At 43.8% G+C, this 11,942-nt stretch overlaps 1 protein-coding gene across 3 annotated transcripts in view; it reads left to right on the top strand.

The window, feature by feature from the left end:
- The first annotated feature begins 8,095 nt into the window (after window positions 1-8,095).
- LOC138582156 (zinc finger protein 268-like) overlaps window positions 8,096-11,942 on the top strand; it is a 373,736-nt gene continuing 369,889 nt past the window's right edge. For 2 of the 3 annotated variants that reach the window (XM_069653187.1, XM_069653186.1), the window contains exon 1: window positions 8,109-8,219. In XM_069653187.1, the coding sequence (XP_069509288.1) occupies window positions 8,201-8,219 (19 nt within the window). In that variant the 5' untranslated portion in view covers window positions 8,109-8,200. Of the gene's footprint in view, window positions 8,220-11,942 lie in introns of all 3 variants that reach the window. The other variant, XR_011304960.1, reaches the window with a different exon arrangement.

Here is an 11,942-nt window from a genome sequence, read left to right as displayed (position 1 = left end):
ATACAAATAGAAGTATATACAGGGAACGTAAAGTAAGCAAAACAAACTGCAGTATTACCAGAAAGTGTTCATAACCGAACTAATTAACTTCATGCACAGAAAAGATTCTTGTGTTTCTGGATTCCTTCTTCTCCCGTGCATATGTATCATATGATGTAACTGTACCCTAAGGAAAGTATTGTAAGAACATATGTGAAGGGTAAGGGCTACAAATATAGTACTTTTTTAAATTCCTGACTGACAGTGAAGAAAGCCACCTGGCTTAGATATGTCAGTGAACAAAAAAAGAGGGAGCTAGACATGTGATGTCATCAGTGATGTCATCAATGACATTTGCGAAGCCACCTTTCATGTCCTGGGTGTTAGTGTTAGCAGAGCACAGTGGTGCGGGCAGTTATGGTCACTTAGTGTACCATACTGGCGAATTTCAGGGGTTTTTCGGTTTTACTTTGAACCATAATGGCACATTTGAAAAGTTTTTTAGTGAAGTGCACAGGTTTTTGGTAGGGCAACTTAACCATAACGTCCCCTTAACAAAGTATTTTTTTAGTTAATTTTATGGGTTTTTAGTAGGGCAACTTAACCATAAGGTCCCTTTAACAAAGATTTTTTTTACTGAATTTCACAGATTTTCAGTAGAGCAAATTAACCATACCGTCCCTCTTGCAAAGTTTTTTTGCTAAAGATGATCGGTTTACAGTAGTGATACGGAACCATAATGTAAAGCAATTTCTGACTTATTTAAACACCTTGCGGAGAATAACACTTGACAATATGCTGGTGTACAGCACGGTAACGTGTCCCAGAATCCGTAAACACTTAACAGTAAGATGTTTGTGTCGTGGACAATGTGGAAACAGATTTCATATTGATATAGGAACGTCCACCTGCAACATGTGCCTTGCACAGTGCCAACATGTATTGGTAGTTAGCCATTAACAATGTAGTGCACATTGCATACTTTCAGCAAAAGTTTTAGTTATCTGAAAATGACATCAGCTAAGGCCATCCATCCTCCCCAAGAAACAACAGCACTACTGTAATAAAGGAGCATGTCAAACACTGCCCCAACCTTAAAAATAACAAACGCACAATATTTTTGCACCGGCCACCCACTCCATCATATCACTGTTTGATACGTCTTTCCTAATTTCTGTTTGCAAATGGCCTTATTAGCTGTCCTACCAAAAAAGAAAGCAATCCGTTAACAAAGTAAATGTTGCGTTAAGAACCACCTTTCACAAAACAGGACATAGATGCAATAAGAATTGACAATAATAGTATAGATGTGCAAAGCATTAGCGTGTGCTATGGAAAAATAGGGTTTCTGGTTAAACAAAATCCTTTTTTAATATGGCCAACATCGAATGGAAAGGCGGTTGTTCCATACATAGCCCCTCTTCGCTTTCCATGACAGCAAGGAAAAAGCAACAGTATGTACCGTGACGCAGAACCTGTAAATAAACATACAGCGATGTATAATGTGGTACATTACATTTCGAAATGATACACGTGATTTTAAAAGAAAACGGTAACATCTTAGAATATGGAAGAGTATAGATGCGCAAAGTATTAACGTGTGCTACAGAAAAACAGGATTTCTGTTTAAACAAAATCCTTTTTCAAGATGGCCACCATCCTAAGGAAAGGCGGTTGTTCTATACATAGCCCCTCTTCACTTTCCATGACAGCAAAGAAAAAGCGACAGTATGTACTGTGACGCAGAGCCTGTAAATAAACATACAGCGACGTATAATGTGGTATTTTACATTTCAAAATGATACACGTGATTTTAAAAGAAAACGGTAACATTTTAGAATTTGGAAAGTACTTTTATTTAACAAACAACTGTCAGAGATGAACGGACTAATTGCATTTCCAAATAATTTGTAGCAATGACTCCAAGGGCCAACATTGAAATTGTTCATGGAGAGACACATGCAGTTAATTTCGCATACACAAAGTATGCGCTTCTGGTGAAGCTCTCGATTTGTTTGCACAGGTATTTCCAACACGGCGGTATCATCGTTGCTTTACACCACCATAAAGGATATTAAAATGCTCCTTGTGGCTAGTTCAGTGTCGGGACAGAGCGGCCCTGGACTGTCATCCCCTAACATTATAAGGGACAGGCACCCGGTCACCAGCAGTTGCATCTGGCGTGGAAAGAAGCCGTCACTTTGCATCTGAAAACCGTGGCACGCACAGTACGGCAAAATATATCTAGGTGAAAAACGTAAGAGAAAATCTGTATCAATACCCGACCGTTAGGAAAAATTTCCACAACAGACACAAAGATTGTGGAAAATACTACACAAATGTAAGTGGACAAACATGACATTTTAAAGAAGTATTAGAGTTCACCATGGGGACATATAATGACACCCTACAAACGCAGATAAACAGCACTCACCGTAAGGTTTAAAAAAAGGACAATTACACAGTGACATGGTAATTCAGTTATGGAGGCTGCATGAATGGACAAGCAAGAAAGAATTACATGTCGTAATGTTACACAAGACCAAAAGAATATGCAAACTGATACACAAAGCTATGTGGGCAAGCATAACATCTCAAAGAAAAAGAAATAACGTTCACCAACGGTGACTCTAGTCTTAGCTTGCAAACGCGAACAATGTACACTCTCTGGTATTGGAGGAAAATTACAACTCCGCAAAAATATAAAACTTCAGTTACATTTTCACAATTAGTGTACAGTCGTCAAAATTAAACTTACATCATCTTCACAGCCTCCATTACTTTTTGGCAAAGTCAGACAGCAAACTGTTTGCATCAAATAATATTTGTGAACTGATATTTCATGTTCCTTGCAAGCGTTTTTAAACTATAAACTTATCAAATAGTATTTTTTTCCAAGCTTTGATTCCTTGCGTAGCTTTTAAAGTTTCACTTTCGTTCAAGGTCAAAAAACAATAGCCCCTTATGAATTCACTTGAATGAGTGGGCCTACAAAGCTTGCAACCAAAAAAGAAAAGCAACTGACCTTCACTCAGAAGGCAAATACATTCTCACTTAGCAACAACATATGAGTATCCTATCATGAGAACCGCTACTCCCATACGGCGCGTAAACCACTGTTCCCATCAAACACTCCAGGTGGCCGCCTCAGATTTCAAAGCATAGGACGCCAGTCCGACTTCAATATTAATCAGAAAACATTACAACACAGACGCAGGCATTGCTCGCCGTACATTGAGCACCAACTTTCACTTTACCATATGAATTTGGTGGCAGGAAACCTGCCCACAGCACCATGCATCCAAGACTGCAGGCCCTCCCCACAACCAACTGAGTGATGTGCGGTAGTACGGGTGTATCTATAGGTGTGGTATGCTTCAGTGGTTGTGGCCAGAGGCTAGACTCCTAGCTGTATATCCATAGATATTACAATGTTTGGGTGTGCAGTGGGTTATACCTCCAGTGCCCAACACTCTACACACTCCCCACAACCATCTGATCGATAAGCAATACTACAGGTGTATCCATTGCTGTGACATGCTGCAGTGGTAGTGGCCAGGGCGTACAGTCTTGGAAGTAGGCCTTCGGCCTACGGCCATGCATCCAAAACTCTAGGCCCTGGCCACAACCACCGCAGCATGTCACACCCATGACGGCGTACAAATGATTAGCACACCCATAGGAAAAAAATTATTTAATTACAGCATGTACTCAATTTCAATGTTCGCCAACACCACGCGTGTCCTTAGAATAGTTTCAAGTTGCCTGCGCACAGCACGGACTGGAATACTACCCTTACGAGATCCCTCATTTTCTGTACTTACAAACATCCCAAACAAGGCGGGCATAGGGAATACATCATTAACAGCTACCGCCTGAACAAATACAGTTTTTCACCCATCTCTTACTGTCTGAACCTCCCCAAGCACTCTGACACAGCAAAATAGTTTTCGAAATAGCATGTTGCTGCTGGTGGCCGCTGCGCTGTCGGCAGATCCAAGATGTCGGGCGCATCCAAACAATCTGACGCAGAACACAGCTCACTGCAGCCAATCGGCAGAGACTTCGCGTGTCCGCGGTCATGACGCCAGCCCCTTAGCAAATCACTATCTTCTCCGCGGAGCGAACAGGGAAGTGTGCCCGCGGAGCGGACATAGATATCACTAATTTTTTTGCTTAATGTTTTGGTCATTTTAAAAAAAATACTCTATGGATTTACACCAAATTAACAAAAGCACGCTCTCGGGTCCAAGCCGCCGCTCCTGCCACAAATGTGGTGAAAATCCATCCAGCGGTTTGGGCTGTAGGCGTGCGCAAACATTTGCCCCATTATGTCTATGGGAAAAAAAGATGTTTTGGGACCCCCACTATAACTTTTCCCGCCTGGACCAAGCCTCACCAAACTTTGCAAAAAAATTCAGAGTGGCCCATATACTTTTTTTGCAAAGTTTGGTAAGGATTCGTCCAGGGGGAGCGGAGTTATAGGCCGCCCAAAAAGTGCTCTTCCTATGGAAACAGCAACTTAACCATAACTACACAGCCACTACCGTGGCCGTGTAATAAAGGTGGTAAAAATACTTTGCAAAATGAAAACATACCTGTAGAATGTCTTATTAGATGTAGATCTTCTTAAATGTGCAAATAGAAATCTGTCAGAGCGTGAACAGTAGTTTGTGATAATGCAGGCTCTGAATCACAGGACAAATGCACTCTCAGAGTTGAAAGGTACATCTGAACGGGTGAACTGAGTAACAGGGTTACATGTAGAGTTATTGGATGTGATTGGTGGATGGATGTGTGACTGTTCAAAAGTAGCCAATCAGGGAGTGATACAGAGATAAAGGTAAACACTGTAGAAGGGCTGCCCTGTGTTTGAACGTCCGCAGATGTGCGTGATTGTTTGCGGACGTACGCATGTGCCATCTGGGATTTCTAATAAAGCTATGCATGGAAAGAGGACAGCGGAGACCGCAGGCACTTGTGGACATCTGTGGACTGCAGGAGGATCAGCAAATCAAGTTTCCTTTTCGTGGAGGAGTTGAGTTGCAGAGGAGGCTAGGGTAGGAAGCGCTTCATTTCTTGTTTGAAATGCTGGAAGGATGACTATCATCTGTGTGGATGTTAGGAGATTCGTGGATTCATTGGCTGAAAGTATATAATTATATGCAGAGCATCTTGGAATCACTGAGAATCTTGGATTACAAGAAGTGGCGGTGTTCTGGCAGCGGATGCGTGGAATTAAATGGAGTGAACTATTACACATGCTTGAAGATATGGTGCATTTGAAACATCCAGAAATTATTGTAGTCCATTGTGGAGGCAATAGTTATGTAACTGGAATATCCTTGCATTTTGCCATGAAATATACCTTAAGAAGACTAATGGAATTGTTTCCAGCTACAAAGATGATCTTTTCATGTATTACTCAAAGACAAATGTGGAAGAGATCAAATTTGTTTTGTCCACAATTTGCAAAAACAAGACGGAATGTCAGCAAAGCTGTGCATGCCTTTTTAAAAGATGTAGGGATGGGATGTTTTCACAATAGGAATATCTGATTTGATGGAGTGAATATATTTTTTAAAGATTGAGTAAATTTAACAGGTGTTGGAAATTTGATTTTTCTTTCCAATGTTCAGAATGATTTTAAACAGTTTTTATGAAAGACATGAAAAAGAAACAAATAAAATATGAAGTGCAACATTTGTTAATAGATATAGTACAAGAAAACAAAAAAAGTTGCTTTTAATAGCTAACATTATAGTAAGAAAAACAAGGAAAAGTGAGGTTAAAACCTCCTTTTTAATTTACAATATATTCTGTGGACATTTTTACTGTCCGCAGACTTGGGTGGGCATAAAAGGGGATAAGTCATGTTTTATGATGGTCTAATGTGAGTGGGGAGTGTAAAAGGCATAAGAAATAGCTGAAAAACCACCTATGCACGTTATACTTTCTTTAATATTTTGTAAGGCAGAGAAATGGGGTTGGGACAGAAAATAATTACGGTCCCCTTTTGTTTTCTGTGCTATGATAATGCTCTACAACTTCTATTAGCGTATAATGTAATGCTAATGAAAATGTTACAGATTCCTTTAGAATCTTAATAGTTTAAGCATAAATGTAAAGTAGATGGCGTCTACAGGACTAATTGATTTTTCATTCAATTTTAAACTTTGAAAGGCAATTCACCATTGAACCCTTTTTTTGTTTTTTGACAGAGGGAGGGAAAGACGGAGAAAGGGAGGGAATGGGCACCAATCACCATAAGGGAGGGACGGGTAGACAAAGGAAGATGTAGGGCTTGCTAAAACAAACATAGGTAGGAGGCAATCCTTCTCATGCACCTTCATTGCCGCTCCAAGGGCACTTCAGATTCCCTCCCACCCACTGATAATCGTGTTGCAGTACATACATATGACTGTTGAATGCGCAAGGTACCGGTCAACTACCTCCTGTATGGCCTGTGAGATGGTAGAAGGATTCCTCTTCCCCCTGCGGTGTCCCAACTGGTGGCAGGAGTGGTTGAGGGTGTAGTGAAGGATTCTAACCTACTACCTGAATCGCCTTTCGTAGGACAACCGGTGGAAGGAGTTGGTGTGGTGGCGCATGGAGGTAGTGCCAACGGAGTGCTGCACCTTTTGGCTGCAAAGCAAAGGGACAAGGTGAAGGCTGGAAGGTTTAGAATTAACCTTAACCTCTGCCAATTTCTTCACCTGCCAAGCCATTACAGAAAGGGAAAAACCATATGCAAATAAGGTTTGGTCCCAAACCCCAAAGGGGCAGTCCAGCCTAAACTGTTAGGTCACATCCCTTCTGCATGAAACCACAAGCATCCCTAGACATGTTTCAGCCTTGTTGGGCATCATCAGTAAGGAGTAGCTTGGGTTTCTAGGCCCAGCAGGCACGGGACCCTCCACACCCAGTGCAGTGCACTCAGGCAGTTTGAGCCTTTGGCATCCCTCCCACGGTGGTGAAAAACCTCCAGACCCATGACTCCTTCTGCCCATCAACATAGTAGGAACTTGCACCACTACATCTTTTTCTCCCTCTTCCTCCTGCATGTCAGCTGGTCCATGGCCAGTTCCCCTGTCCAGGTCCTCCAGGTGGTGGTGGCCACTGGGGAGGAGGGATGACCATAGCATATGACATTCTTTTCGAGACAAATTCACGTCTCAGCTCCCACAGCAAGAAGGTGCTCTCTGAAGCTCTACCAAGTAGTGACTAACTAAAAGAAAGGGATGGTCCCCCTGGAGGATCTGTCTGCGGACTATTCTCCTGTCTGAGGACATCAGAGTTGAAAAAAGGGTTTGAAAATTTTAGAGATCAACTAAGAATATTACTAGCATCTGTTTAACTTGAGAGCCCTAAAGCGGTGTAAAAATTGGAGAACACAGGAGGGATATTTCATTCAAGAAATAGGAAGACACGCATTTCCACATAGGAATGCATTGGGGCTAGAATTATTTTAGGCGGGAGAACGCGAAAAATAGTAATATTTTTCACTGAAAAATCGGCAGTCTCCCACTTCCATGGGTATTATACCTCTGAAGAAAAGAAAGTGAATAGGGGTTCCTGGAATGGAGGCAGGTCCCCAGAGATAAGTTCTGGGATGAGGAAGAGGGACGTCGAGGTAATGTTCTTTCCATTATTCACTATGTACCCATGCTTTTTTAGTTTACACGTTCTGAGCATGCTCTTTCCAGCATCCCTTTCTAAGCATGCTGTCTTGGGCCGTTTCTCTACCCTGAGCGCGCGGCTTCCCGTATCTGTCCTTTGTGCGCACGCTCTGTTAATTCTATCTCCGACCTGCACGTGCTGCCTCCAGTATCTCCTTTCTGCGCATGCTCTTCTGATCCCTTTCTCCGTATTAAGCAGGTTATTTCCCCTATTTCATTGCTGCGCATGCGCATGCTACTTCCTGGTTGTCCTTTCTGCCTCACTTTCTCTCTGCACTGCGCATGCTGCTGCCGGGGTGTCCTTTGTGCGCATGCTCCCCTGCTCCAGTTGTGCAGTCAGCATGCTATTTCCCGTATCTCCCTCATGCACGTGCTCATGAGGTCAGTATCTCTGCATCGAGCATGCTGCTTGCTGTAACTCTTTTCTGCGCATGCTCCTCGGGTCGCTGTCTCCGCACTGCGCATGTCTGTTAGCGGCTCTGCAGCCCTGACTCCCTGTCTCTTGCTCATTCACTTCGCAGGCGGCAAATGCTGCGCAAACTATGAAGCCTTTCACTGCGGGTGAGTGACTGGCGCCTTCCCACGCTCGAGTGATGTGAAAAGAAAGGGGCTTTTTAGGGGAATGGGGGCCTGTCTCTGCATTTCCTTCGCGCACCTTCTGTTAAGCCGGACTCCTGTCTCTGCGATTAATTGGGGGCAAGGAGGAGAGGAAAGGGGGGAGGGGGGGTTAAATGGTGATGGGAGGGGGCGCTTAAGAAAATAGGAGGGACAAACTTGGAGGCTCTGCCCCCACCCTTTACAGCTCAATATGCAGAGAGGCGAGGGAAGTCTTTTGTAGGGATCTGAGAAGTGTGCATTACTTTATCTACTGTAATCATATGGATGATGTCATGACTCTAGGAATGTGAGGTAATGGAATGTTGAGAAGGAGAGTTCCAGAGAAGGTGGTTGGGGGAGAGTGAGAGTGAGCTCTGATGAGGGGGCTGGTGGGTGTTCTTTGCTCCGTACTAAACTACGACACAAACTCATGTAATATCATACTAATTAGCACTAAAACATTAAATACAGTGCTACAGAAGATACGAAGTTTGGACTCTGATTTTGTCAAACTTATAACCTTACAATGGCGACGAGGATGTTTGACATCGAGGGCAGTGGCAGGCAGCGGCGGCTCAAATAGAGACTTGTTGAAGAGGTGTGCTGTCTCTTAAGAGTCAGCGTGCGCGGCAGCAACCCACCGCTTACGGAATCGGGAGTCACAGAAGGGGTTGCCGGCTGTGGGCACCTATTGTACGCTACGCTGCCGATACGATTTGGAAGCAGCCTTTGCGACCAGTGGCGAGCGATACGCAGCATCGGACGCACGGATCTGAGTACCAGGGAGAGGAGCACCCGCCAGCCCCCCTCCTTAGGGGGCCCCAGGTGAGCGAAGGGGCGATGACTGAAGGGTTGGGGTTCTGAGAACCTGTAAGCGGGGCACCCAGAGGGAAAAAGGTTAAGTTTAGGACTGTGCACAAGGGGTGTACGAGGACTCGTTTGGAACACATAAAACACTTCTGTGTATGGGTGTCGGTTAGAGTACACAGGGCGTGTATCCGTTCGTATTAACGTGCGCAAGGCGCGTACGGCTTCGGAAGGTACACAGGGTGTGTACAGGATCTCATAGGAGTACACAGGGCGTGTACAGGAGCCTTTAGGAGGCAGCTTCGTACGTACACAAGGTGTGTACGAGTGTCAGTGTGACGGGCGATCACAGAGCTCTTCTGTGGTGGGCATTTCCGAGGATTGAGATGACGTCGGCGGGGGCACATGATCCGGATATGGTCGCGAGGGCCGGGAAGGAGAAGGTCCTTTTATCTAATGGAAGTAAAAAGGCGTCATTAGGGAAACGGAAGGGAAGCGCGAAGGCGTTGCGTTCAGATGAGGACCCAACAGGAATTCAGGATGCTGTCGCAAGCATTTTTCACTGTGGAAAAAGGATCAGACTGGAAATCAATGAGGCGCACGATGAAGGTGGTGATGGAAAACAAAGGGAAGTTCTTTGTTACGGAAATTTACATAAAGAAACACAGAAGCAGCACACGAAGGTATAACCTTACATCTTTCTTGAATGTAGCAGCTTTAAATTTTTGCTGCGTTTGTTCAAGTATGTTTTTCTGCACACAGTAAAACTTCACACTGCCAGTTCCGGGAGAAAAGGCTTCCCTCACCTCTCTGTCTAACAAAATGCAAGTGCGCAGATTCAGCGGTGCACCTAATCTAAAATTTAGGCGGGGCTAACCCTTCAAATGTTGGGAGAGGCGCTAACTTCAGAGACGGTGGAGAGTGGCAAACTTACTTGTGTGGGGGCATCTAACTTCTTTACTCATTGTAATGAGACTATTCTAGTGCAGCTTCAATGTTACAAGCAGTTAACTCTCTCCTTTAAGTCTGAAAGCACCCACTAAATGACAGCTGTGAGAATGAGCTGTCTCCTGTTCCCCCTACCCTTCCAATCACTCTCCTGGCATGAACCAACCCCACATCACGATTTCAATTGCCTAAAAACGTGTGCATATGAATGCAGGTGCTAATAATGAAATGCTTTGTGTAACTAAGGCAGACGTGCCAACATTCGGGAGCCTGAGAGGGAGACTGCACCACAGCAATCAGGAAAATGTATTTTTCCCATCGGATTGTATTGGGGTTATCATTATTTTAGGTGGGAGACAGTAAAAAATAGCCTGATTTTTCAATTAAAAATCAGGAGTCTCCTGCCTAAATCAGAAGGTTTGGCATGAATGCTAAGGTTTCCACAAAGCACTTCAAGGGATCAGACCTAGGGTTCTCCAAGTTCCATAACATATCCCCAAACCCATTGAAGAAGATCATCACTCAGGACTCGGGTGCTTCTGACCAGCACCCGCCTGTCAGCCCTGTCCCTCCTGAAGCACGTCATAATGCCTTTAAATTCTATACAAAGCTTACATTAGATTGCAAAACCACACCTCCTTCAAATAAAAACTGTGTGCATTTGAGGAGGCAAGTTCAAGTAGAGTCAGCGCTGCATCCTGTGCCAAGAAAGTTGTTTATTCGTGTTAAAAGTGCTGTATTCAGAACAGTGGTGGAATTGGAAAAAAGGAACTAGTGGTACTTTTTTCCTTAAACGCAGCTAAAGAGACTGGTAATGTCTCTAGGACTATCAATGGGAATTTGACACGTAAAAGGAAAGATCTTGACAAGATATCCGGCACTGAAATAAGAGAGGTGATGGGTCCGTGTGACTTTGCCTCTTACTGTGATTCTCTGTTTAGGCAGGGGGTCGCACTAATGAATGACACCTGCACCAAGTGCGCACCCTTAAAGATAAATACCCCAAAGGAAATATCTAAAGCTTGCTATACAGACCAGTTGCTTGAACGGAAAGCAACATATACAAGACTGGCGAGAAAATGGTATGTCTCTAAATCTTCTGACCATGCCGGTCAAAATCTAGATTTAGGCAAAATCTTCCTTCTTAGCAGGAAAGATTGAAACAGCTGCCAATCATTCCCTAGAACTCTTTCAAGTAATAGCTAATTTTGTAAATCCTAACACAATGCCTCCTATGAAACAACATTCTGTTAACATGGCTAATGTTCTCAATGTTTTCTTTATGGATAAAATAAAAACCATTCAAGAAAATATTAGGTCTCATTGACCACAAGAGAGACTACCATCTTTGAACCCTTTGGATAGTGAGGAATTGTTAGGAGGGGAGAACAATACGACGCTGCGCTTTGCTTTTAAGCCAGTGTCTGAAGAATTGGTCCTTCCTCTTCTTGTGGCACTGAAGCCTACCAATAATACACATTTTCCCTTGCCAGCGTGTGCGGCAAAACATATGGCCTCAGACTTGACTCCTTTTGCGACCAACTTTATTAACACATCTTTCACCCAGGGGATTGTGCCAGCAGAACTAAAACCTTCGGTTGTCTCTCACCTTTTGAAAAGTCACATCTGTATCATGACACTCTGCAGAGTTATCATCCCATAGCAGGCCATCCATGGGCTGGAAAAAAATTGGAAAAAGTGGCTACAATTCAATTACAGGATTACATTGATAGAGCGGGCCTATTGGACCCCCTTCAATCAAGTTTTCGGCCTAAATTTGGGATTGAAACAGCACTAACCGCGGTATGGGATGTTCTGCTGCGAGCTGCGCATGACAGTAAGTTATCCCTGCTCGTAATGCTCGAACTTTCTGCAGCATTTCACATGGTTGAACATGGCGTTCTATTAGAACGCCTGGAAACCGTGGGGAAC

The sequence above is a fragment of the Ambystoma mexicanum genome, chromosome 3q, assembly GCF_040938575.1.
Source record: "Ambystoma mexicanum isolate Mex_15411 chromosome 3q, UKY_AmexF1_1, whole genome shotgun sequence".
NCBI classification, from domain to species: domain Eukaryota; kingdom Metazoa; phylum Chordata; class Amphibia; order Caudata; family Ambystomatidae; genus Ambystoma; species Ambystoma mexicanum.
The sequence above is the reverse complement of the archived record's forward strand: the minus strand, read 5'-3'. Positions and strand labels throughout refer to the sequence as shown.